Source organism: Micropterus salmoides, unplaced genomic scaffold (genome assembly GCF_014851395.1).
Source record: "Micropterus salmoides isolate LMB-PRFRI ecotype aquatic unplaced genomic scaffold, ASM1485139v1 Ms_hic_scaffold_15, whole genome shotgun sequence".
NCBI lineage: Eukaryota > Metazoa > Chordata > Actinopteri > Centrarchiformes > Centrarchidae > Micropterus > Micropterus salmoides.
Window position 1 is genome coordinate 23,900,704 of NW_024040596.1, and position 27,892 is coordinate 23,928,595.

The 27,892-nt window shown below is 39.6% G+C and overlaps 2 protein-coding genes and 2 long non-coding RNA genes across 13 annotated transcripts in view; 2 read left to right on the top strand and 2 right to left on the bottom strand.

Annotated features, from left to right (window-relative positions):
- mphosph8 (M-phase phosphoprotein 8) overlaps positions 1-21,788 on the top strand; it is a 30,426-nt gene extending 8,638 nt beyond the window's left edge. Inside the window, exons 5-14 of one of the 5 annotated variants that reach the window (XM_038721160.1) lie at positions 142-402; positions 504-626; positions 2,152-2,240; positions 13,971-14,111; positions 15,007-15,093; positions 15,794-15,948; positions 16,228-16,379; positions 16,607-16,731; positions 17,000-17,083; positions 18,645-21,788. In XM_038721160.1, coding sequence (XP_038577088.1) covers positions 142-402; positions 504-626; positions 2,152-2,240; positions 13,971-14,111; positions 15,007-15,093; positions 15,794-15,948; positions 16,228-16,379; positions 16,607-16,731; positions 17,000-17,083; positions 18,645-18,686 — 1,259 coding nt within the window. In that variant the 3' untranslated portion in view covers positions 18,687-21,788. The other 4 variants (XM_038721159.1, XM_038721156.1, XM_038721157.1 and 1 more) reach the window with 4 other exon arrangements.
- On the bottom strand, positions 12,190-15,730 carry LOC119904468. 3 transcript variants are annotated; one of them, XR_005444707.1, is made up of 3 exons: positions 15,561-15,730; positions 13,926-14,036; positions 12,190-12,297 (listed from the first exon to the last, which is right to left on the bottom strand). It is a non-coding gene; the product is annotated as an uncharacterized LOC119904468 (long non-coding RNA). The 3 variants fall into 3 exon arrangements; XR_005444708.1 differs by lacking the exon at positions 15,561-15,730 and adding an exon at positions 14,979-15,106; XR_005444706.1 differs by lacking the exon at positions 15,561-15,730 and having other exon boundaries at positions 13,926-14,058.
- Positions 15,862-27,115, bottom strand: LOC119904467. 4 transcript variants are annotated; one of them, XR_005444705.1, is made up of 6 exons: positions 26,977-27,115; positions 17,930-17,984; positions 16,860-17,767; positions 16,562-16,749; positions 16,190-16,353; positions 15,862-16,003 (listed from the first exon to the last, which is right to left on the bottom strand). It is a non-coding gene; the product is annotated as an uncharacterized LOC119904467 (long non-coding RNA). The 4 variants fall into 4 exon arrangements; XR_005444704.1 differs by lacking the exon at positions 26,977-27,115 and having other exon boundaries at positions 16,860-17,059; positions 17,541-17,767; positions 17,930-18,452; XR_005444702.1 differs by lacking the exon at positions 26,977-27,115 and having other exon boundaries at positions 17,930-18,459.
- zmym2 (zinc finger, MYM-type 2) overlaps positions 27,057-27,892 on the top strand; it is a 39,677-nt gene continuing 38,841 nt past the window's right edge. The window contains 1 exon segment of the mRNA XM_038721163.1: positions 27,057-27,143. The gene's annotated coding sequence lies outside the window, so the exon portion shown is untranslated.

Consider the following 27,892-nt stretch of genomic DNA (forward strand, 5'->3'; position numbering starts at 1 on the left):
GGAATGACAACCATGAAGATATAACAAGCTGCTATTTGATTTGATTGAAAGCTTTGATGGCGAATGAAAAGCTGTCTAGGCTCTTTATGACAAATCTCCCAAGAAATATAACAACTTCTTCAACGTCTGCTACCCCTTTAGTCTCCAGACCTTGCCAGAGCTACGGCTTCAGCCTGGACAGTGACGAGAGGGAAGGAGAGGAATCTACAGCAAAGCCAAGGCCTGGAGAGGATTCCCGTGAACGGAGGGAAAAGCCAGAGGAGAGCAAGCGGCCCAGCTGGGAGAAGAGAACCCCAACCGACGACAAGAGGAAGAGGAGAGAGGACAGTGAGCCCAGACTCTTCATGGCATGTGATGACAATCAGGACACCCAGGACCCACCAGAGAGCGCTGACAAACCTGGTATGTTTCTGATTGGCCAGTCAGCACATGCTATTGTTATTTTTCACATCATCGGCCTAGCTACTAATGAAGTATCTCTCTCTGCGCTGTGTGTTGTACAGACAAGGGCCAAGCCACTTTGAGTCTAGGAATGGACCTCAACCTGGACTGGATGACTCTGGATGACTTCCAGAAACATTTGAACGGAGAAGATGAGATCCTTTCAGGTCCACCGTTATCACCTAGTGAGTATTTCCATTTACATCTTAACTAACTAGCTAACTTCTGTCTTCCGACTGACTACTGCTGCTTTTCTGACTTAGTCAAGGATACTTAAAAAGTTACGTGATTGACAATCGATACATTACAGTGTTTCCCCTAGGATGGAGTTGTAGCAGTGGAAGTGAAGCAAATTTTATTTTGTGCGTGTAGTGCACTGAATATAAAACTGAATATAAAACCCCAACACATGTCTCAGCAGCATTGCTCTTGTGTCCATGAGCATGCGATGCACATTAGAATAGCTTAAAATTTCAGTGTTTTCCCAGTTTAATGTGAGCTTTAGATGAATGTTTTGGTGGTGGTAGTGGTAGTCATGGTCGGGATTGGGGGAGGTTTGGGGGTCCTCCGCCAAGAACATTTCACGTTTTCCAATGAAAAATATGTAATTTCACATCATATTGGACCATTATTTTCACCATATCTCTGAACAAATAGTTAACCGACACCCAAAGATCAGTCTACTGGAGGAACTACAAACTTTAGATTTGGGGAAAGTAATTTGGTTGGTTATGATGCTCTCCACAGTGATTTTACATTTATGGCACAGCATGTTTTGGGCATCACCCCTGAAAACCCTGTTAATATGACCTCAGAATCATTATAGACACGATTGTTCATGTTTGCCCTTTGTGTCTTCATTTTATAGCTTTTGACATTTATCTGTAGACATTAATATAAAGAAATGAGAACAACATGAGAAACCACGTCCTTTTGAGGTGCATTTTATTTGGACATTAAAATCAAAAAAGAAACATTTCCTCATTAGCTTAAAAGGACTAGTTTGCATCACTAATTTACTTTACTAACCTCAGCTCCTCCAGTCACCTCCGTACCTTCTTTTCCTAACAACCACTTTTTCAGACTCATCTGAAAACTGAAAAATGTGTTTTGAAGTCACAGTTCGGTTTATTTTCGGTACAGTAAGGGGGAAAAAATGCAAACATTAAATTGCTGCTGGTCTGTAATTTTTATCATAGGTACACTTCAACTGTGAGAGACGGAATCTAAAACAAAAATCCAGAAAATCACATTGTATGATTTTTAAATAATTAATTTGCATTTTATTGCATGACATAAGTATTTGCTACATCAGAAAAGCTGGACTTAATATTTGGTAGAGAAACCTTTGTTTGGAATTTCCAACCAAAAACAACCCTTCTGTTTTCATTCCTGTAAGGCTCATTGTAACTGATGATGATGATAAGGATATTTTGTGAAACAGTTTTTTTTTTTTTTTTCTTTGATGGTTATCGTACCATAAAAATCTGATACCGCTGCAACCCTGCTATCCCGAATAGGCCCATAATCTTAAATTAGATCTGTATTTATATTTGAGTATTTTTAAGCAAGATTATGTTATTTGTGTATTAAGTGTTTAAGTGTTCATTTTTTTTTTTTTTTTTTTTTTCAATATCTGAATAAGTAATTTGTGAGATCTATAATGTAAATGTTCTTTAAATTCATTTAGCTCTGCCTTGTTCTTGTCAGGTGAGTTGCGGGATGCTGTGAAAAGTGGAGATTACATGGCTGTAAAATTGGCGCTTAATTCCAAAGAGGACTACAATCTGGACCAAGAGGTATGTTCTGTCCACTTCAAAATGTTTTGTTTTAGTAAATTTTATAAAACCTATCACCCAAACCATCTTGTTTTTATCTGCTGACTAGATGGCGCCTTATTTAGTTTTATATTTACTTTTAATTTGCATATATCAATGCTTCTTGAGCCGTCAATTCCAAGTCAAATGCACATTTTACAAATTTTTACAGCTTGCACCTTGGTTGTCCCCAGTGTGTGTATATGTGGGAGTGTTTTAGGGCTGGGCGGTATATCGGTTTAATGAGGTATACTGATATAATTTCAATACAGATATAAAATGAGACAACACCGTTTATACCGATATTGTTTGATGTTGAGTCAATAAATGTGTTTCCTGCCAGCGTCTCTTTTCCTCACCGCGCAGCCCCGCCCCTCCCTCTGCATCTGCACGCAGCTGTCTACTCTCAAACTCTCTGACAACATGGAGGGAGACACAGTGCCGGTCGACACTGCTGAAGACCTGGCTTGTAAAACGAAAAACAACGGTTCAGTCAATGTTTCCCACACGTACACTTTATTTTGGTTGGCCACCCAGGGTGAGCGACACATTCTAGCATTTTTCAGAGAAACACAGAGTTATACGTTACAATTTGCACCACAATGGATATTTTATAAGCGCGGAACAGGTAAAGCGAAAGTTAACACACCAGTCAGATGTCATTCGTTAGCTGCCACGTTGTTTTTGTTTTGATAGGCTATGTCGTTAACACGCTTCCTCAACATGCGGCACAGCTGCTGCTGTGAACAGAACAGCGGGTGGAAAAGTCCAGAAAACATGTTTGTTTTTTTGTTTTTGTTTTCGGCGACTTTATACAATGTAGCCTACTAGTGATGGAGAAAGTCACCGGCGCAGACATATAAGGAGGGAGAGGTGGAAAGAAGCGGGGCACGCTTATGTGTTTGCAACAGAGGTACTTTAGTTAGGTCTGTGAGTGTGAAAAGAACTGAAGGAGGCCACTAGCCCACTTAGCAGAAAATACCGAACAGCACCGTGATATGACTTTTTGGTCCATATCGCCCAGCCCTAGAGTGTTTGTGTTGTTTGGTATGAAAAACACAGTGTCATAAAGGTGAATACTTGCCCAGCCAGGTCCTCTGCATTTTAAATATATGATCTGACATTGCGTTATAATTACCCTTAGTTTCGCAGAAGGAGAAGCAGCGTTGATGGAAATATTTAAAAAAGAATTTGACATAAACAACGGTGGTCCAGGAATTGTTTTTGTCCTATGTGAAATCCACACAAGACTTATTTTAGCTATTTCTAGCACAATCCTAAATGTCTTACAAAGATGTCATTTGGTGGTGGTGTTATGACACATAATAGGTATTTGTAGACAAGATATAATAATATAACCATCTGTTTGTATTTTGACTTGATCAAATTTAGGACTTCTGAAACTTTGAAATATCTCAGGAATCCCTAAGTTTCACAATAGTATCAGCAGGAATAGAAAAAACTGAACAGTAAGCATTAAAGAAATTGCCCACTAGGGCTACTTATTGTAGCAGAGATGACTCCATTCCATCACTTTCAAATGATCTTAACAGTTAACCCATACAGTGCTTATAGATGGGGGGGGATATTTTTTCCCAAAACTTGTGCATCAAGGAATTTGTCTCTTCAAGATCTACGTCCACTGACTTTACTGTTTCAAGTCTCCTAATAATTCAACGCCCCAAGATGTTTTTCTCCAAAGCACCTTGCTTCTGCAACAAACCCAGGTAAGAATGTGGCCTTAAATTCTATTATTTTTCTATCAAAACAAAAACATTTGTTAAGCGGTGTTACATATCTGATAATGTAGTCATTTAGTTTAATTACAACTTTAGTTTGTATTTTATGAAGCTGGAACAACTGTGTGGTAATGAATAGGTTTAAAAGTTAAATTATACCTATAATGTATTAAGAATTAAAGGGCCACGTTGCTTACTTTCAACCTGCACTGTATTCTCATGGGGTCAAAATATGAAAAAAAAATATCTCCACTGAGCTCTGTGTTATGAGATCTTACTGCCTGTCTCTGTTGTTATCTGGATGCCATAAGATGCTCTTTGCTCTAATTACCCGCTCCTGTTAGCAGCTTAAGTGAAGCTAGTTTATTGTATCAACCAAAACATTTTTTTAAATGGCTCTTTAATATATATGCATGTGTAATTGTGCATTGGAAAGTTGGACCTAATGCTGGTCATTCACCATTATATATTCATTATATTGTGTGCACATTAGAGACTGTGGTATCATCTTTCCTTGCAGTGAACAAACCAATGGAAGAAGACACTGAACACATGAAGTGTTAGGACAAGAAGAACCCTTTGAAGCAGGTACACACTGTATATAAATTCAGAACATGTATCATCATCATGATCATAGCACATGTGCAGCCAGCATTCACCAGTAAATATCATAAATTCAGGATCTTTTATTTTCTTTTATCTTACCATCAAATTACAAACATAGATGACATCTACATAAATAAAACATAATCTTGTGTGAATGGCTGAACACAAAGTGTTCCCATGTTGTGCATCTGTACCCAGTGTGGTCCTAGACTCTGTGTTTTTTAGCCACATTGAAGATATGTTGTGTCAATCACATAGATTCGTAGATTTTTCTGTAAAAATACTGCTATGTCAAGCCAAACTTTTTGTATATGACCTCAAAAGTAAGTGTTTTCATTGAGATCCATGAATGTAGGTCTAGTGTCAGTGCATATTCTGTTCTCTCCATGTAGCATTTCATCCAACACCCCATGACTACATATACTTGGTTAGACATTTACAATGTCGAAACGCTGCTTGATCCAATAAAGCCATTAACTGTTCTCGAATGGGTCACATGTGGTTTTTGTACTGGAGATTTGAGAGGTGCCAGGTTTTTTTGTTGTTTTTTTTTAACCAATGTTGGGCTAAAAAGTGATGTGTGGCCATCACATTGACTTCTGTTTGAATGAGCCTGGATCTTGGTGGGGAATTGCCAAGGTGCTGATGCGCTAAACAGCATTTGAGAAATGTGCAAAGGACTTTAAAAAGGCAATACCAAAAAAAAATCTAAATCACTTATCACCACCACTTAACAACCAAAACTGAAACCAAATTAAGCCCCTCCCCACACACACACATTTATTAATAATGGGTCTGTGTTTTAAGTTCACTTAGTCAAATTATTCATGAGGTCTGATTTGGCGATGAGTCTTACATATACTTGTTCTTTTACAGGCCTGTACTATTGGTGAGACGAGGTCATTTGAAGGAGAAAGGAGCTTGATTGAAGAGAGAAGTTCGAGTGATGCTCTTAGGTTGACTTCTAACCTTGAAAGTGCAAGAAATGAAGAGGGTACTCCAAGAGTAAGAGAGAATATCCCACAAGATTTGGATGGTCCAAAAGATGGCGAAAAAATGCCAAGCTGCCCTGCCAGTACAAACACGGAGCATATGAGAGTAAAGGAACATGATAATTTCCAAACAGGTGGGAAGGATATAACTGAATCCACAAACACTGCTTGTGATTCAGCTACCAAGCAGGAAAGTCATGGAAAGGAAGACCAGACGCAAGCACAGGAAGACAAGATGTCAGACAAAACAAAAGGTGGTTTATCAAGTAAAATGAGATTGAACTTTGATAATTCAAATCCAACCAGAAATGCAGAAGGGATTTTTACAAGAAACTATGACCTAACAGAACAAAAGCAAATAGCTAACGAACACAGTTCCCCCAGGGAAGCAAATGACTCAAGTGAGGAGGCAGAGGTGGCGGGTCAGTCAGATAATACAGATCAAGTTCTGTTTGAGTCGGGCACAAAGGAGATTGCTAAAACGCGATCACGGCGCCGCAGGAAAACTGTGGAGAGCATACAACCAACACGATCCAGTTTAAGGACCTGTAAGAAAGTGCTGGAAATAAAACCTAGCATAGCAAATGATGACAAAAAAGAGTCATGCAAAAAGCACTTCTGTTTATATTGCAAAATGGCTTTCACCCAACTTGCAAAGCATTTGGAAAGGAAACATGCAGAGGAAACAGATGTTGCCCATGCAATACATTTTCCCAAAGGTTCCAAAGTGAGACAGACTTTGCTTGACCAAATTCGCAATAAAGGGGATTATGAACATAATTGCCAAGTTCTCAAAAATGGCGAGGGGGAAATTGTGACCAAGAAACAGGTGAAAAATCCCAGCATATCTGTTCGTGACTTCCTGCCTTGCCAGCACTGCTTTGCCTTTTATCGTAAAACTGATTTATGGAGACATGAGCGATCATGTAAGGCCAGAAAGGGAGATCAGAAATCCTCTGAAAAGACAAAAAGAAGTGTTCACAGTGCTGCCTCTCGGCTCCTTCCAATGTCAGAGTTCTTAACTGGAGGCTGCGAGGAAATCATTCACATCATGCATCAAGATGACATCTCGAGGCATATCAGAACTGACCCACTTATTTGTAAATTCGGCAATGCGTTGTCTGCTAAGTATGACCATGACAAGTCTCAGTTTGCTTATATTGCACAAAAGATGAGGGAACTGGGTAGATTTGTAGTTGCTGTAAATGAGCTTGACAAGAGTGTGAAGTACTTGCATGAAATATGTCTACCATCCAGATTTGAATTAGCTGTTGAAGGGGCCAAAAAAGTTAGTGGTTTTGATCCCAGTTCCAGTAAGTTTAAAACCGTTTCCCTTGTCTCAAAGATCGGCTACTCTTTGAAGCGGGCTGCAGAAATAGCTTTTGGGGAAAGTCGTATGACAGAGGACAGTGAAACTGAAAGTGAAGTGAAAAAGTTCATACAACTTCTTGATACAAAATGGAATGAATGTTTTTCTCGCAAAGCTCTTGCATTATCTCTAAAGCAAGAGGTCAAGAAAGTGGAAGTAGACAAATCAACTGTGACAGAAGATTTAATAAAACTCCACAGGTTTATCTCAGGGGAAGAAGATGAAGCCAGAAAGGAGCTGAAAGAAAGTCCAAGTTTGTCAACATGGAAAAAACTCAGCGAGGCCACTCTAGCAGATGTGTGTTTGTTTAACAGAGGACGGGTAGGAAATATTGGTAGAATGCTCTTGCAAACTTACAGTGTCAAAAAGAGTAGGGGAACATTTGTGCCCTCTGCAGATCAAATAAGAAAAAGCACAAAATTGGAGCTGGACCTTGGTGCGAGCCTCACCAGGTTGGAACTAGAGGGTCAGTATGGAAGAAACATGCTGGTTCTGCTAACAGATAGGATGGTTTTGTCAATTGACTTACTCATTGAAAATCGAGAACAAGCAGGTGTGTCAAAAACTAACCCATACCTGTTTGCACGGACTGAAGGTCCATCCTTCATCAGAGGATTGGATTGTTTCCGAAGGGCTGCAATGGAATGTGGAGTTAAAAACCCAGAAGCACTTCTGTCTTCGTCATTAAGAGAGCAAATTGCCAGCTGCTGGCAACTAATGAGCCTCAGTGAACGTGAATTGGATCAAGTGGCCCAGTTAGTGGGAAGGAGCAGCCAGGAATGTTACAGTCTCTCAAAAAATGCATTACAACTGGAGGAAGTGAGCAAACAACTTCTCAAGATGGATCGAACACTGCCATCAAGTCCACCAACCACTGCAAGAGATGGTGAGCACCTTTTGCTCCTTTGGATTCTTTTGCATTAATGTGTTCATTCATCCCAAAGGTTGGATGGCAGATAGCCAGTGCTCTTAAAGTATAATCAATATTTGACAAAACAATTTACACTCTAAGTTCACTTTTTTGCTTGTTCTGGAACTTTCCGCTGTGTCACAGTCTTCATTGGCAGATTAATGCTGTGTTCGAAACAGAAGGCAGTTGCCTTGCTTCTGTAATAGACAAGTGCCTCAGAAGGCATGACTTTGGAGTGAAGGCATGTCTATGAACATTGGTTTCAGCCCTCTAGGGCAACACGCCATTTTGCATCTCTTCTGGCTGTCACTAGCCTTAGCATTAGCTGGCTAGCTATCAAAAAGCAGCTGCACTGGTTTATGGGTAATCTTGAGCATAGAGTCAGCTTCGATGCTGCCTTCAAAACTGGCTGTCATGGGGGCAGTTTGAAGGCATCTTACAAGACAGGAAAAGATTGTTCGGTCTGTTTCGAACAGCACTTAATGCCTCGCTGTCCTGTTAGACACCTTCTGAGATAGCATTTTTACCCGTTTCGAACACAGCCTAAGTTTTCTCAGTTGTCATGTAACAGTAGATGGTCAAACTTCCCATTTGTCTGAACCCGTTTAGGACTTCATAGGTCATTCTTGACCTTTTAAACAGCAGACAAAATGGTCTCTACTCAAGGTCCACTTACTTGTTTCTTCTGGAGCTTTTAAAATATCAGCTGACAAAATACATTCTTGCTTTAAGGTTAGGATAAACTGTTGAGCTCTACAGTTTACATTGTCTTTGAAGATTTTCAATCATCCAGGCTATAGTTATGCAAGGTGGCTTAAAATCAAGGGGCAAGTGGACTTGGTTGAAGATATTTGAAGACATTTCGCCTCTCATCCAAGAGGCTTTTTCATTTCTTATGGCAGGGAATCCCACCTATTTAACCTCCATGGGGTCGTTATCAAAAGTGATGGATACCACTTGGTTCGCTGGCTATTTTAACGACAGTTGTTATGGTCATTGGATTCACCTGAGGCCAAATGTGAAAGCTGTTGAATCTCCTGGGAAGGGATGGGAAGTCCAGTTGCTTTTGATTTTAACCTACCTTCGATAAAGTTAACATTGTTGTATCATTTTAAAGAAGAAAGATTACAGCATTCTTATTTGAACGAAAATTATATTTCTTTTTATATAATCATGCTTCTCTACTCTCTTTTTAGGAACTGTACAGAAGCCTGCTTTAAAGAGAAGGCCTTGGAGTGAGAGGGAGCAGGCTGCAGTGAAGCGTTACCTGAGTGAATTTATCACTGGGATGAAGGTTCCAGGCAAAAAGGAGTGCAATGCTTGCATAGCTGCTGAACCAGATCTTGGTGGAAGATCTTGGACAGATGTCAAAAACTATGTACACAACACACTACAGACAATACGGAGGAGAAATAACCAGCAAAAGTCTGAAGGGAATAGAAATGAGAGTCCAAAATCCGGAGTCCAAACCACAAAGAAAGATTTAGAAGATGCAAATGTTATCTGTACTATGACAACAGTGCAACCTGATCTCCTAACTGAAAGTTCAAATTGTTGTATGACAATGGCTCCACTAACCAACTTGAGAGAATCAACACCATTCCCACAAGAGATGACTTCAAGTTATGCATCCTTGTGTTCTACTAGTACAAATATGATGCATATGAGTCAACCATTGATTTCTACTTTCACGGCATTGAATGCTACTGATACACAAGTAGTTCCCACATTTACTCCACACAACACTACAAATGCATTAATGCCTCCTGTATACACATCAGAGAACAACATACTAATGCCAATGTCTCCTTCTTATACACAGAACGCTACAAATATGTCCTCTGTGTATACACCACAGGACACTACAAATTCACTTATGATTCCCAATTTTAGCACTCTTACTGCTCCAAGCACCTCAATGGTTCCTACTTTCACGCCATTGACTACTGCAAGTGCATCAATGATGCCTGCATTCTCACCACTAAATGACAGAAGTAGGCCGATCATTTCTTCATTCACACCTCTGAACCACTCAAGTACAGCAGCTTACCCCACAAGCCCACCACCTAGGGCTCCTACAACTGCACAGGTTGTCCCAACAATCCATAGACCAAGTGTTCCTGACAGAACATCAGTTGTACAGGAAAGTACATCTGTGTCCACTGCAGGAAAACGAGGCACTCCCGCTGTCAAGCCTCAAAAGAGAAACAAGAGGTTGTGGAGTGAGGAGGAACAGGCAGCGGTTAGGCGTCAGCTTGGAGACTTCGGGAAACTAGTGAAAGTTCCAGGCAAAAAGGATTGTGATGCATGTTTAGCTGCTGAACCTGCCTTGAACAGCAGAACATGGAGGGAAGTCAAATATTATGTACATAACTCAATTCAGTCAATGAAAAGAAGAGGGCATATAGTAGCCTCCAAACAAAGTGGAGGACATGAACCAGAGACCCACAGTCCAAACACAGAGTGGGATGGTCCCGTTTATCTGTCCCTGTGAATATTTGCAAAAGACTTGATAGAAAACAATAAGTGATCAGTGAGATTTTAGAAGTTTGTGATGCTGTGGCTTAAACCTCAAATTAAATGGAGGTTAAGAATTCAGCAGATGTGTTTTGTTGTGAAATGTACTGTTTGAACCCTGGTCTCAGTAGACATGCAGATGTAGACAATGATTACAGACTGCCCTGCCATTCTTTTAGTTACACTTTCTAAAAGGTTTGTGAAGTATTCAGAGTCAAGTTTGGTGGAACAAGCTATTGGTATGCGGTTGCATGAATATACACTAAATAGGTGGAATTAAGGATGTTTGTACTGTAGCTTTGGCTCAGAAAAAGCAGACCATGTTTAATATGGTTAGACTGTATAGAAGTATGTAACACAGTCAAATATGTAATACTGTCAATTTGTCAAATCATCACAGGTTATCTCTAGAAAGTGTTAGATGTGTGATCATTTAGTAAATGTGAACCTCATTTTCCCAGGATTTGCAACTTGCCACCAGTCATGGGTCTGTGGCAAGTAGCCACTGTGGCACCCAAACACACTTTCACAATTTCAATCACAATATTTGTGAAAATAGTGAAAGCAATGGCTGAATTGTTTGGGACTCCCCAGCCATCATGACCAGGGCATTTGCCATCCTGCACTGAGCAAAGGTAGCCTCAGAGACTGTACATTTCAAGAGGGATTTTTACTCTTCTTTAAAACCTTCTTGGACATCTATCTTTCTGCCTGTACTGTTTTCAGTAGCATTTTTATGAGTTTTGAATAGAAAGAAAGAAATAGAAAACCTACCAGCAAACCTTTGCAGCCAGTCCCTCCAAAATGATAGATATGCATTGACTTGCTTTACATAATTCCCAAATGTCTGCCCCAAGTGTAAGATATTCTTGCTTTAGCCAGTAGCCTATATTGTAGATGGCCCCTGATAGCCTGCAGCAGTAATGGCATACCGTCCTTGCTGATGTTAGAGAACTAGGAGCTTGTGTGTATACCTCTCACTTTAATATTAAAAACTTTTTTTTCTTTTAGGATCTTGTTGATAAATGTTTAATTTTTTTTCCATGTGTATTAATAAGCTCACAAAGGTTTTCGTTGTATTTTTGTATCACTATACAGTAACTGTGTAGATTATTTTAGTACTTTATCGTATTTGATGTACTCTAATTTGATGCAAAAACACTGCGTTGGTCTCATTTGTATTACTTTGTTTTAAGCTTTTATTATCTGGATGTTTGTAACATTAATATCCAGTTGCCAAGATCACATTGCCGCCTTATGCCGATTATTTGCTTCATTGCATTTTTTTCCAATTCATGATGATTGCTTCTAAAACACTAAGTATGATCCTGATGCATTTGGTGAACTGTTAATCACAGCTAACCACCTTGGCCAGTAAACCCACACTTCAGGATTTGATTTGTTCTTTTCTTTCTGTTTTTAGAAAATGAACCAAACCAAATGAAAATGATATTCATTTGCATTTTTGAATATAAAGGGAATGGCATTCATTGATGGAATCTTGAGTATTAGAAGGAATGGTATGTTTTTTTTGCCTTTGTTGTGCAAAAAATGTTAATTCAATTCAGATTGTTCAAGTATTATCACCTTTTAACTGAAAATGCAGTTTAGTAATTACAAAAGAATTACACATTTCATCTTAAGCAGAACTTAAGATTTGTCAGTGTCGCATACAAATCTTGTTGAAGGTTTAAAACATAATATTGGTTTATGTTCAGCCTGCATTTACCAATGGCAGACTGCTGGTCTGCCTTTGTGACTGTAGTCCTGGTTTAACAATGTTGTCACATGTCAGAAATGGTCATTGCGGTCAGTGTTTATTTTGCACTGGATATTCAACATGGAGTGTGGACCATCTGTTGTATGGTCGGGTCAGTCAGCTTTGTAGATGTCTTCATTAGGACACCTGAAAAAGAAATTTGACAACATTCAATCTTAAGTAATTTTCACAATTGTTTTTGTGACCAAACAGGACAGAGTGTATTAAGAGGTCCAGATAGCACTGTTTTTATTTGTCACGAACAAAGATTTTGTGTTATCCTCATTAGCAGCTGTGGTGAACGTGTGTAGAGAAATCAGTGTTCATCCTTTGGTACCAAAGCTGTTGGTGTCAGACATGCATAAAATTCTGACTCTGAGCAGGGTTGCAGACCCAGGTCACATAACTCTGGTTAACTCATTCACACCAACGGCAAATAGGTTTTTCACACATTGTTGCTTTCTTTGTGAAAGGGGTATATCTGCATTGCAGTATATACAGTAGTCAGTGTTACACCCCAGATACAGTTGTGTTCGGAAAATAAACATGTTCAATGTCTACTAATGGTATATGATTATTCAGACACTACAGTTGCTATTTTCCCCTGTATAGTAGATAGTTTTCTTTCATTGCTACTATATACGCACACAGTGCGTGTTACTCTACATCCTGTTGTAATTATGTTGCCTTCAGTTTAATACTTACAAGTATTGTAAGGAACTTGTAACTCTTGCTTGTACAATAAAATGCTTTTTGGTTTACAATTGAAAGATTTTGTTATAAAAATTAACATTGTGCATTTGTTTTTACTAGGGGTGTCCCCGACTAAGGGGTTACACACGGTAGCTCCGCTTCAATCTTGAGAAGCTGCAGAGCTGCAGTCTCTGTTCATGAGTCACTGCAACTTACCCTGTACATTTACAGCTAAACTGAGACTTATTGTTGACCATTTTCTCTCTGCACGGCTGGTCTACCATTGACCGGTCTTGTGCGGAGTTGTGCATGCACCCCGATAATTGCATGCACCTTGCTGTTCCTTGTGGATCTGTTCCAAGTACTGTGTAAAAACAATATAATATTCTTTGTGTGCTTCATCAATGGTGATAAAATGATCCGAACGTCCCGCGAGGTGCACGCACAACTAACACTGGCACAGCTGGTCTCTTTCCTACTACACACACATGCCCCCCCCCCCCCGTGTGGTTGACTTATTCTGTAGACTGGTGAATTTTACAAATTTTTTGAAGATAGACTGACACTTTGCAACCTAGGTTTTCAAGGATGAGTATGTCGTTTCAAGTAGACACACTTGGGTAAGCTATTCTGTCTGGTTCGCGGAGCCGTGAATTGTCTGGTAAAAGAGCGACAAGGAAGACGAGTGACGTAATCCTCTCCTACAGTACATGAAAACATGCATTTTCAAAGATTTTCTCATTCATACTCCCGTGCCTGCAAAACACTGCATATTTACACATTCAAAACAGAATGGATGGCAAATTTAGTGCATTTCTGCAGCAACCATATTGAAATATGTAGAAAATCTTAGCAGAATATTTACAATAAAATTAAATAATCATTCCAATCACAGCTGATTGGAAAGAACAGTGGCAGAGAGAGGGAGGACTAAAACCCTGTCTGCAGTTTCACCATTTTATTTACACAAGTAAATTACTTTATGCAAAGAATTGCTGCATTTCAGATTAATTCATGTGACGTACTAAAACATATTTGGTTTAAGTTTTAAGGATTCCCCCAATCCACAGCAGTCATTTTACCTCCTTCATCTGTGACATGGTAGTTTTGTATTTCTCTGTCCACAGGATGTCAGTGGTATGTCCCTGAGCATGCTGGCAGCAGCAGGGGGGCAGGATGACATCCTCAGGTTGCTGATAAAGAAGGGGGTGAAGGTGAATGGACGACAGAAGAACGGCACCACAGCACTGATGCATGCTGCTGAAAAGGTAACACAGTCTTTCTTTTTCTATGACTTTGTTCACTGTATTTAGTTTATAATGGAGTTGAGAATTAAAGGATACAAAACAGTCACGAGGAAAGTAAATATTGGATTTAAATTCAACAGGTGACCAGAAACACGACTCAAAGAAATGCTGATGTTGCCCTATGTCTTCACAATGTTTAAATAACCTGCAGTTTGCTAACATGTTAGCCATAAAATCTGTAAACACAGCTTGTCCGCTGAAGCTCTGCCTTTTCTTTTAAGGAATAGAACAAGCTCCCTGACAGTTTAAAAACATGTATAGATTTCCATATTTTTCCCATCAAAAAATGGATCTTAAGAAACCAGTCTTGTCTATATATATATATATATATATATATAGTGTAGGGTGTAATGCCTGATATTTGTTTGTATATTTAGATCTATGACTGATTTCAATATTTAATGTATTTTGAAGTTACATTTATATTAATTGCATTAGTCGAATTAGGGTTTGTGTTGACCTGCCCAGGGACTGCAGATGGGAATTTGCTAGTAGCAAAATCTGGTAAAATGCATCTTTTCGCCTTATGTGAGATTAACGTTGTTGGGGTCTCTGAAAAATAAATGTAATAAACTAAACTAAACTTGTTGCACTGCCCAAAAGTGGCCAGAAAGTAAAAAAGTTTAATTTTATAATATAAAACCCTGGTGGTGCACCATAATACTTGTCTTCAATTTCAAAATAAGGTTTAACTTTATTTTCTCATGCAGTTTTCCCAAATATACTCAGTGTGTTAGTTATATACTTTATTTAAATATGTAGCGCCATCATACCCCAGTTTCAGACTGAACTGTAGACAGTTACCATTTTTGTGCATTTTTGTCACACCTTTATTTTTATTTCCATCCTCTGTCAGAATTTCTTGACAACTGTTGCTATCCTGCTGGAGGCGGGCTCCTATGTCAACGCTCAGACACTTAGCGGGGAGACGGCCCTGATGAAGGTAATGCCACATTTCGCACACAAACCTCTGTGTTTCACACAAGTTTGAAAAATACAGGTCCTGTGACAGGTTAATATCTTGTCACACAAGACCTGGTCCTTCAACTGCAGTTCCATACACAGCTCTGTAAAACCGTGAAATGAAATTGCATCATATGCAGAGTTGTCAAACATATTTCCCAATATGTCAAATTGTTCTTTAAAGCTGGGATAGGCAATTTATTTCAGAATAATTTTTGTTAGATTTGTTGGAATTGCAGGTGACACAATACACATTCCTGCTCTGACAGAGCTTTTAAGAAAAAACGCCTTTGCAAGTGTTTTAGGACGAAGGAAATGCATTTCATCACATTTGTTAAGCCTCAAGGATATTCACACTGTGAGTAACACTGAATGTAAACATTTTTTATTTTATTTTACATTCTTTTATTTGTTTACGTCCATCACACAGCCTCAATAGAAACTTACCATTTCAGGCCTAAACCAAGTGGTGTCACAAATGTGTCACAAAACCAGGTTGGATGATGCTTTTACCATTCAGACCAATGACAAACGTGAAGGTCACTGCATCGTCTGAAAAGTGTTAGGGGGATAAAAAATGTGAAGACACAGGCAGTGATAAAAAGAAATAACATTTAATGTACCTAAAGGCGTCTTATCCAGAGGTTGTTTTGGTGAATGTTTCCTGTCCTTCCCTTCAGGCGTGCAGAAGAGGTAACACTGACGTAGTGCGCCTCCTGCTGGAATATGGAGCTGACTGCAACATCCTGTCCAAACACAAGACAACGGCCATGCACTTCGCCAAGCTCAGCAACAACCTGATGGTGTGCGACCTCATTAAGGACCACATCAGCATGTGAGTGCCAGCCACAGTCTCAACACTGATAATGGGGAACGGGTGAAGGCTGCAGCTGGATTTGAGAAACAATGTGTGTTGGCGGAGAGACAAAAGTTAAAATACTTCATTGATGCCATAGTGTGGTGTGTCTGAAAAATCTTAACTTAAATCAGGTAAAATTCGTTACACACTGGTTTAAAAATCAAATTCCTGCATTTGGGTGTGAATTTGTGGTGTTGTCCATTTATCCATCCTGTACCTCTCGGCTCATCCTCTGCCCATCTCTCCATTTCTCAGGCTGTCCAGTGTGGCGGATGACACCATTCGAGCATACTTTGAGTCTCGCCTGGTGCTGCTGGAGCCTGTCTTCCCTCTTGCCTGCCACAGGCTTTGTGAGGGACCGGACTTCTCCATGGAGTTTGGCTTTAAATCACAGCCACAACCAGAGGGTAAAACACAAACATTCAAATTAGTGAAAACACAACTTATATCACAAAACATAAGAGATGTGGTTTGTTTTTCTGTTGTTGAACTGATCACATTGTCACTGATTCATTCAAGTTTCTCAGCCTCAGGGTTTGGGACCCTTGATATGCAAACAACATTGTGGGAAACTTTTAAGATTCTCTACCTCTTGATCCTTCCTTCTTATCTCTGTCCCTCCCTCCCGTTCCAGGCTCAGGCATCCTCCTCTTCATCTTCCATGCTAACTTCCTGAGTGAAATCACAGCCAGGCTCTGTGGACCCTGCAGCGTTCACGCCGTGGTGCTCAATGACAAGTTCCAGCTGCCCATCTTCTTGGTTGGTTCTTAACAAAAACTGCGCACAGCACTGTTCAGTTACACAGCACTTATAACGGAGTGGTTTATTAGAATAAATGGTTGGTAAAATACAAATGGGTAAAATAATAAAAATGGGTAAATAATTACCTTAATGTCGTAGCTTTCATTGTTCCCCCATGGGACGCATGTACTTCAGTGTTATTTAATTTATTTGATTAATTGTATTATATTAAATGGCAATATACTTATGTTTTCTAATTTATTCCTTTTTGTCTTCAAACGTTCAGGATAGTCACTTCATCTACTCCTTCAGCCCAGTTCCTGGCATCAACAGACTCTTCATTCGTCTAGCAGAGGCACCAACAGCCAAGGTGACAAAACATACACACAACATACAAACGCAGACATACACACATACAAGTAAACATTTCTGCTGCCAGTTTCCGGAAAAGAGAATTGTCATTTTTAGCCATTTAAATGAAGTATAACAGGTTTAGTTGTGTGATAATGTTAATGTCAGTATTTTGATGTGCTCTTGAAAGTTGCACTTGAAGAAACTGTGTACTTTAGACAAATTCAAATTCTAGAGAGAAGTGTCCAAATGACTGAGCTAGGATAGAGTAGCACCCTTGACCAATGAGGGCAGGAGACATGCTGCGAGGACAGACAGAAGTGGTGTACGTAGCCAACTTTAGTGAAAATATAAGTGTAGTGTAATAAAAAGTGGATAGTGGATCATGCTGAGAATACAGATGGACAGTGGAGAAACAAATTATGCTACAGATCTTCTTTGAGATTTGGTTTGTCGATGTTTTGATAAGAACTTACAGTATCCCTGTCTCAAACTCAAAATGTCTTCAGTTTTTGGCTGGACCATCACTTTAAGGATAGCTTGCCACCACAAATAACATAGCTTGCAAGTTGCGGTCAGAGTTTATGTTGACGAGCATCCAGAATCATGTAACTCTGTCTTCGCCCTCTGAGCTCATGTTCTGTTGCAAATATTATTCAGGAGCCACAGTTTCACAGCAGCTTCTCAATGATAAAGAGATGTCCTGAAAGGGGAAAAACAAGCAGCAGAAACAACAGTTCATCTGGACTGAAATGTACTCGGAATCTTGATTCTTAGCCTATTTGTGCCTGCAATAATGTGTTTTCAGTCAATAAATCAAACAAAGTGATTAAGTCATTGTTGTATGCAGTTATGTTCTACTCACTTCCAACTTCTCTACTCTGTGGTGCCTCGCCCATTCCTTCCAGGAAGACATAAATCTTGAAAAAAACAGGTTACAAATATAGTTTAATTTTTAAAGAAGACTCACAACTGGGCACTGTAGCTTCTAGCAAATATGACTCAAACAGGAGTAAAGTCCATTTGGCACATACAGCAGCAGGACGGTTTATGTGTGATTGAATCAAAATACAAACTACAGTGTGTGTGTGTGTGTGTGTGTGTGTGTGTGTGTGTGTGTGTGTGTGTTTGTTCATGGTAATGAGGTTCATGTCACCCAGAGCAACGGTGAGGCTCATTGATGTGTTTTGAAAGGTTTTTGGACAACAAAATTATTCAAAACAACAATGCTCTATAGCACAGAGGAATACAATATATCAGGCTGTGGATACACAGACAACACTTGTTAGTAGGATCAGTTCTTTGTTGGTTTTGGTCTTTCCATGGGATTTGCTGACAATAAGACAAATGTAGAATAAAAGCGGCCTCACTCTTTAGCTCTCCAATTTTTCTTACATTTATTCCAAACGCAAAATGTAACACCTTCATTTTTCTCCCAGACAGCAAGTGTTTGATAACATTTGAAAGACTATTTTGTTGCCTCAGTCAGTATATGTGGCTAAATAGTCAAACTATTATTGTAATTAAGCAGTTGTGGATCATTCAGTTTCTTTTTTTCTCTGATGTTCTTCTTTCCTCAGGTCAAGCTCCTCATCTGTGCATACAGGGTCCAGCTGCCGTGATGCCCCCTATGATTATGTCAAAGATCACACCAAGCCTGGCCAACACAGCAAAACACACACCACACATACACATACTTTCACGGTGAAGTGAAACTGAAAGACTGAAGCTCATTGTTATCTAAATCCTGTCCAGATCACTATTCTGCGTTGGCCTACATATGCGCAGGATGAATCAGGGGATCTCTCAAGGTCTATTAAACCTTGAGAAACCCTCAATCAGCTCATCCATTCATTGATGATACCATCATGATACACAGCTTCCAGGTAAAAGGAGGCAGTCAAAAACTCCCTCCTCTCTCAATGGAATAACTTTCAATACTAAAACCTTCCTGGGTCGTGCCTTTCTCCCGAGTTCCACCTTCTGTCAGCGTGGATACGATAGACGTGTGTGTTATTTGTAAACCTAGCTTGTGCGTAGATTGACAGTGATTTGGGTGCATTTGAAGAACATAAGGAGGGAGTTTTCCATCACTGTTTTTCTCTATTTTTAGCATTTCTCTTGGACCAACCTAATGCTTTCCCACATTACTTTATAATTGACTTATTTCACTGTATTAACCTGTGTATCAGTATTCTTATAATGGTGGAAAAGTCAGTCACAACTTGTGAACACTTTCCTAAAGCTATGATGTGTTTTGAATATCCCATCTGGCACTGATCAGTTGACAACAAATGGGAAACTGTTTTTGTGTAAAATTCTACACCCAAAAGGAGATTTAGATTGTGTGTCACAAACCCAGTTAATACACTTTTCCACAAGTTAATACAGCAGAATGAGGTGATTGCAAAGTAAGGTGTGTAAGAACATGAGTGAATGAAGAAAAGTTCCTTTTGCCTTCCATGCACAGTTGCTGTTTATATTTTCTGGTCTGTACATATTCACATACTATATATAAATATACATACAAATATACAGTTAAAATGTGTTTTCCAATGACTGCTAATATTTTGTTGCTTTTTTTGCCACTGTAGCAGTGGGTTAAGTTATTTAGCGTGTACAGTAAAAATCTCTGATGTTATTTTACTTTTAAGGGCTAAAATGACTCACCTTATATCAACCACCCTGCTAGTAATGTTTAGGGGTTTTTAAATCGAAATGCCTGTAAGTCGCCTACTGATCGCTGCAGAATTCATTTTCACACACACACTCTACCGAGCCCGTCAGGGCAGGACTGCCCATCAGAACTCACTCAACGCTCCCCTTCGCTCTCCTCTGACAATCTTTTTGGATTTTAAAAGTGTAGTTGATTTTAAAAGTGGCCCCTCTACAGCAAGGCAGAAACACAAAACGCAAATGTAGTGAGAACACGCCTAGATTTTAGCTGTGATATTGCCTATGAACTTGACTCAGGGCAGCAATATGTCCTTTAACAGTGCTGGTGAAATGTGTTTAGCATTTTTGTTCATTTGCAGTGTTAAATGAATCACTGCTGCTGTCAGAAACTGCAAATTGATGGGGTCCCCTCCATGCTGCCTTAACATCCACTGTTTTCACTTAGTTTTTTGTTTCTCATTCACATAAAAAGTGAAGGAGGAATATACCCAGTTGAACTATTTAAAAAAAAAAAACATAACAAACATTTTAGCACATGTGTAAATCTGACTTGTTATTGCTTTTAATCCATAGATTTCAATGATTTGCTTGTTATTTTGTCTCAGTGACGAGATACAAAATGTTAAAAGAGCCAGACTAGGTTTAGCAAGCAGAGACAAAATGGACGCCTGTATCTAGTGCTGTTTGAAAACCTAATCATCGCTCTTCAGCGCCTTATCCTTAAAGTTTCATTCTCACAACAACCTTCCTTTTAAATCTAAGAAAATGTTGGTGTTTTTTCTTACTGTGTCCTATTTTTCTGTCACTTCACAGCCATATTCTTGCAGTCATTTCACTATAGAGCTGCTCACCTCTTGTTTACCTGATGTCACAGCTCTTGGACTCAGTTTATTCTTAAAAGGCATATGGATGCTCCAGAACCCAGCAACACCTTCGGAGGAACGCAGTACACTTTACTGCACAATGTTTAGTGGTAGGGCAACATCAGAACTGGCTTATTTTTCATTTTCCTATTTTACCCTACGTGTTTCGTCACACAGTGAGGAATCAGTGTGTGGAAAAGGCTGTGTTTTGGTGTAGGTTTTTGAACACAAGCAAGATCTGGGTAGCTCTATAGTGAAGTGACTCCCTGGGATTGTAATCAGAACCAATCAGTGTGATCGAAAAGATGGGGAAATTGTGTGTTGGCAGTGTTAGACTTTGAACAACCAAAAATTAGTCCAGATCAGACCTTACCAGCAATGTTGCAGGTTTTAGCCCCTTTATTGCATATTTTACAATTACAACTAAGCCTTTTGCGAATCACTGATCCATGTTTAATAGTTTTTAATGTACTTCTCCTACTTTCCACGCAGTGATTTGTTCCCATTTATTGCTGGAATGAAAATCAACAATAGGACTATTGGAACCTGCTTGAGTAAACCATCACAGTGAAGATTTAATAGATTTTTGTTTAAAGTCATTTTATTTTTATGATGGTACAGACTTTTCAAATCAACCCGGACCAAAAAGTGCTTTACTCCGCCCTGATAATGGAAAACTTTACAGAGAGCCCCATTATTGAAGCTGACGTTGACTGTGATGGAGTACACGTGTGTAGCAAGTTCAAGAGTTTGTTAATTGATTTTCACAATGCATGGAAAGAACTAGAAGTCTGTGGCTACCTGGAAGGAAGGAAAAATCTATGAAGGAATCTGAAACGTCCAAGCATGCATTCAAAACTTGTCAGTAGTAATATAAAGGATTTGTAGTTGAGATAAATGTGAAGCAGCTGTTCTATTTATTATTGTTTGTTCCCTGACTACTTTGCCAATCTCCATCACTCCTGAAGATACTACAGTCCTTCTGTCTTGCCTCTAGAATCTCCCGTATACACCTTTGAGAGTGTTGACAAATATTTGGCCTCGATTGTTCCTGCGGGTAGACGGTACTGTATGTGTGAGAAAGCGTGATCTCAATGTTGTTTGCATTGACGCTGCAGCCAGTCACTGATTAGACCTGAGGCTGTGTCTCTGTCCTAAATAAAAATGTGTATATATATTTCCACACTGGTTTTTCTCTGGCTTTTCATTTCATTCATCATATATGGGAAGCTTTTGATCAAGTGGAAAAGTTAATATAGGTGCTCAAAACATGACGTTTTTGGCTTTTGGTGGAGGACAGAACAAGAGTTGACAAGAAGTGAGGGGTTCATTTCCGGACTCGGGAGTGGGGATGTTGAGACAGTCAGCACCTTAAGACCCCATAGGCCACCATCATCATTATGATCATGTGGATTTTAATTTGCCCAAATAAAAACACTGAGTTTGATGCAGCCACTGCTTTACAGGAATACTGAAAAAATGATGATCTTTTAGGCACCTTGTAAAACAGTTGTATTCCCCGTTCTTTGTCTTGTTCTCTAGACCGTGAACTAATTTCTCACTCACAATTTAACTTCCTGTGATCTCATAAAAGCAGTCAGGAAAAACATTTATAGCCTAATTATTTGTGACAAGTACTAATTATTTCAAAATGATGAATTAGCAGATATGAGAGAAGACAGTCTGACAGATTATTAGAGAAATGCCATGAAAGTAGTGCATTATTTACTTCATTGAACATGTCTTTACAGTAAAAAAGACTTTAGGTGAAAACAAACCTCTACAAATTAATCCAAATTTAGAAGTCACATAATGTTTTGAATTGAGATTTGTGTATTCATAATATTTGGTTGGATACAACAGTACCTTTCAGAGGAAGGATACAAGAATGTTTCCCTCAGGGAGAAACATATGAGAGACCAAGAGACCTTTGACAAAGTTCAGTGGGTACTTCAGCAGTAAAAATTTTACGACCGAGGAGAGGGATGCTTCTCTGCAACAGGCCCTGGAAGGTGCGTAAAGGTAGAGTCAAATTCAGTCAGTAAAACAGATAGAAGAAGTCCTGCTGCCATCTGCAATGGCACAACTAAACAAAAAGCCAAAGCTACACAAGTGTGGCTTTAAACAGTGTCACTGAGCTGAACAGTCCAGACCGAAATCCAGTGACAGGACTCAATCGCATCCACTGCCGGTTGTAAAAGAACACATTGTCCCTTGCAACATTATGGGTTCAAGTCTGGCTGTCGTCCTTCTACTTTTGGTCTTTTGTTGTACCACTGGATGTTCCCCAGAAGATGAAGTTACCTAGTGGTTGATCTTGCGATATGATCCAGATCAATTGCTAATTGGACAGTGTGGGGGAGATTCAACCGTCCAAGATCAAGAATTAACTTTGAAGCTCAGCTCAAGTCCTTAAAGTGCTCTGAAAACAAATGGGACATTTTTAACATCTGCAAATTCTATGACACCTGGGCAAACTCCATCTGCTCACATATATCATGTGATCGGATTGAAAACAAAACTAAAGTTACTAAATGGACCTTAACGTGAGATTGTTTTGTCAACTGGTTTAGTTTAGTTACCTACAAGAATGCTACTGAAAAAGTAGAAAAATAAATAAACCCTCAAGTGACTTTTAAACACATCTCAGCTCCCCCAGAAAACAGAAACCAGATGCTATCTGAACTCAGCTCAGATAAATATGGTGCCAAAACAAAATGAGAAAGAGGAATCAATGACTGTATAAACAAGCGTTATCAGCAACATGTACTTAAAGTGTCAAAAGTAAAAGTGCTTATTATGCAAGCAGAAGGGCGTCTGTCGATACAAAAATAATTCTTATTATAGGCTAATAATGGGTTATTATCATGATTTTAATATTGAAACGGATCGAGCTAATTTCATCTTTTTCTATACTGTTGGTGGTTTAATCCATAACAAAACATTATATTTGATAAAACGATCTGGCGTTCCTACTCGCCATAAGGAGTGCTTCTTGGCTTGTATAATGCACACTTGTGTCTTCTGCAGCTCTGGAGGGAGTTTCAAAAAATAACCCTGATGATGTCATCATGATGTCATCTGGGTTATTTCGGCTTGGAGTCTATATACAGTATTTTATACCAGGCAGGGTGGCTCTAACAGAACATGCTATCATATTGAATTATGGGAATTGTAGACCTCTGCTGCTTTGATTTTGATCAGTCTGTCATTAATCTCTCTCGTGAGTTCCCACAACTACATGGAAGTGCACCACTAAATCACTACAATACGCCTTTAAGTCGCCAAGAGAACTTGAGGAAATGTGCTTTCCTCCACTGCAAAAGTCTACTTTTTATGCACAGTGGCTGTGTTAAAGTCAAATTTTCCATCAGTTACATAATCGGGGTGATAATGCATTGAAAAGCAGCAAGTTAATGTATAAAGTTACAATAAAGAGGCAGATGGATGGATATATATTGGCTGTTTTGCACTCATCTGAACACCAAAATGAAAAATGGAAATGAAATGATATCAGCATATATCTCGGGCTACTCCTAAAGTATCAGTCTGCGTTTGTTCCTAAATCTGGGTCCAGGGTCACATTTTAATATGTCAGTAGCCTAGAATTTGCACGTGCCGGAACACATGGAAATCTCCCGACATTTTGCTTAGCAACTGACAGAGAGGATCTGGCAACCCGACTGTTCACTTTATCAGACTGATTTAGAAATAAAATCCGTCCTGTCCTCCACGCATGTGGTGAGTTCAGCCTACAGACGGATTATGTGTTGGGCTGTAGGGATGGAAATAATTTATCTGCACCGCCAAACGTAAATCTGAACTGCACGTTTCAGTGGTGTTGATCACCAGGACACTTTGAACGCACCTGATCCGCCATATTAAAAAACGTGATGATCAGTTCATTCGACTTTTTGCCTGCCGGATGCAAAACATCACCCTTTTGATATTTGTTCTTGTGACTCATAATTGGCCTCTTGTACTCAGCAGTGAGTTTACAGTGATCTTATCGCACTTACATGTATTTTTAGCTCCTTTGACATCAACCATCCTACCTATCTTATAGGCATATGTTGCTTTTGTAACACTCATATGGGATTATTATCCTGGGCCGTTTGGTTTGTGCTGCATATCTGGATGAAATTACTGTTGGGAAACCCGATGTTGCACCGACAGATACATGAGAGAACATGAACTCTCTCAACCCGGATCCTTTCTCCTGATTGGACCCGAACTGTGCCTACTTCAGTGCAGCTTATTTTAGCGCTTCGACAAAAGCCTTTCGTGGTCAACGTGTATCATTTGCCAGCTGAACTTGGGTCAGTTTACACGGGAGATATCATTTGTATCGGTAAGGTTAAATCAGATTAATGGAGCAATTTAATTGCCAACCAAGCAACCCCTGATTGCTCCTCTTGCGCTTGCGCGGCGAAAAAAAATTGAGAAATACGAATGGATGCCTTCAGAGAGGATAATAAATGAAAGAGGTCGCACTCTGTCCTACTTCCGGGTTCAATAAACGTGTGACAGGGACGTCGGACTTTAAAGGACCATACCAGTGTTTTGGGAGGTTTTAGCTATTGCTATATTTATCTATTAGCCTACTGAAACCCATTTTCAATTCATATCATTTCAGATGTTTAATGTAGATCTACTTATATCTGTCTTTACAGGCAGCCATTGGTTTCATTTCTGTTTTGTGGAAAGAACAATTTAGACTTTTAAAAACTTGAAATCCAACAACAAAGTTCTAATATTGTTAGGATATGTGGTGATGCAGTTTGGAAAGTCTGCACAACATTACATCACAATGAAAATAACTGAAGAGACTTTACTTTCACTGAGATGGAGTCGTTTGATTTTAATATTATTGGACTCAACCGCTGCCTGGCCCAAAAAATACATTAGCCTACAAAATCAGAATCACTACAGCACACTTTGAATAAGCATACAAAATATTAAAAGCATTATGGATACATACCCATAAAGATTTTGCAGTTACACGTCAACAATCTTCTACTAGAGCCTATATGGTTTGTGTTCTTCTGCATGGTGTAAAATGCAGAAAACAAACCAAATTGTTTGCCATTAAAAAAAAGGATCAAGGAAGGTTTATGGAAACCATTTCTATCAGCTACTCACAAGCACATATTGTACTCAACATCACACAAGTTAAATTTGAATGCAGCTTTAAAACCCCAAACTATGTAAATAGGCTATGCCTGCTAAGAGCTAAAGATCATTTTGATTCACAAAAGTAGTTCCTAAACTTTTTTGGGCTTAAAACAAAGCAATGTCTACTTGTGACCCCTCTTCACTACACATCTACTGGCACAACTAGCAGGAGCATCTGGACTGGGAGAAAAAGAGGACAAGTATACAAGGCCCTCCATTGAGGGGGGACCACAAAGATACTAGAATGAATAGCCGTAGATGCGGGAAGGTCCCCATAGAGAATGCTTACAGCCAGAATTTTGTGCTATGCCTGTGACAGCTACAAACATATAGTATTTTGTTGCTGCATTTGAACAATTTTTAGAGTCCCGAATAGGAAAAATGGTCCGCTGGAAAAAACAAAGATCAGTCTGAGAAAATAAGCCTAATTTTGGGTTGCAGAAATAGTTTTTTTCTGCTTTCCTCTCTTTTATATCTCCATCTCTCGTCCCATCAGATTGGTCTCCAACAACCCCCAGACTAGGAACCACGGCATAATGGTTATATTTGCCTGCCATTTATCCTAATCAATAAATAGTCTATAAACCTACATCACGCAGATAAGTAATGGGCAACACTCTCTGTATTCTCAAGACTTCTCAGTGCTCTCTGTGCCAATTACCTGTACGGAAACTAGAAAAAGGGAATTTGTGTATTCTGCACTCACAGCATGGAATATGTTGCAAAATGACATGAAACTCAATGAATTAATCTCATTAAATGCTTTTAAATCCAAAATTAAAAAATTAAAGGAAGACTCTATAATATGTAAATGTTTTTAAATTGTGAAAATGACTCAAAATGACTGATGAAATGTGAGCTCACTATTCTTCCGCATTATCTGTCTGTACCAATGTGTTTTTTATATATGCCTTGCAAAAGAGATTCTTAATCTCAATGGGACTCTTTTGTTTAAATAAAGGTTATTATAATAGGCCTATAACAACACACTATGATTGCTCAGTCTCTCATCCTGAACGTTCAAAATGGCTGCTGTTGTGCCAAAAAAAAAGGAAGGTAATTTGAGATTATAGTGAGCTGACCAGATGGTTAGCTAATACCAAAACTAAAATGACTCAGATGTGTCTATGTAATGCAGCTAGAGCAATCAATCAATATATTCTCAATATGATGGACACATAAAGGTAAATGCCCTCACCAGGCGTGTCACGTTCGTCAGGCGAAACGCCATGTGCACGGAGTGAATCCTCTGCTCAATAGACGATCTTGGACGGAAAGTGGAAAGTTGTACGTTGTGCGCAGGCGCTCCCCGGGATTAATGTCAAGGCACAAAAGTGGCGCTACACCGTTGCGAGCTCTACTCCGGTAAGCGAATTTAACTGACGGTTTTTATATTCCAGTTTTACGCCTAATTGGTCAAAGTTTTGGGAACTTGTGCGGGCTGTCAAGCGGATGTCCGGGGACTCTCCCGGGACTCACGCCGGGGCGAGAAGACACATTTAGTTAACAATAAACAGTTAATTTTAACAGATTTTCTCCCCTGCTCCGTGCGTGCTGTGGCTGCTGCCGCCTCTAGTCTACAGTATTGTTCAGTTGGCTCCCTAATGGCGGACGGCAGGCAGTGCTGTTTTCCGCTGGGGGGGAGGGAAAGGGGGGGGGGGGGGCAAATTCTATGTGGTTGTGAAAATAATGGGTTTATAGCTGGTTTTGTGTCGCGGTAATTCCCGGGAGACCCACGTAAACTCGATGCGGGTTTGCCTTTGAGCCTCGTTGTTTACCACCGCATGACACAAATGAAGACAGTTCATGTGATACGTAACGCTAGGGCGCCCCTTGCGGTGGCCGGGTATACTTGCCACTGATTGCGCCAGGGTGGACTCCGTGCAGGGTAACTTTCCAATTAAAACCCCCAGCGTCACAGGTATCATAAAAATCGGGCTTTTTATTCGGATTCCGGGTCTGTTTTGGTGGCGCAGGCATGTGCACGGCTTGAAAAAATACACACGAGGAGAAGGGGGTTGTGTAGTAAACCCACACGTTGCCAGTCGTTAGGGATTGTGTGTTTTTTGAGTGTCACATTGTGTATCCCGTGCGTCATGTGGTCACATTTTAAT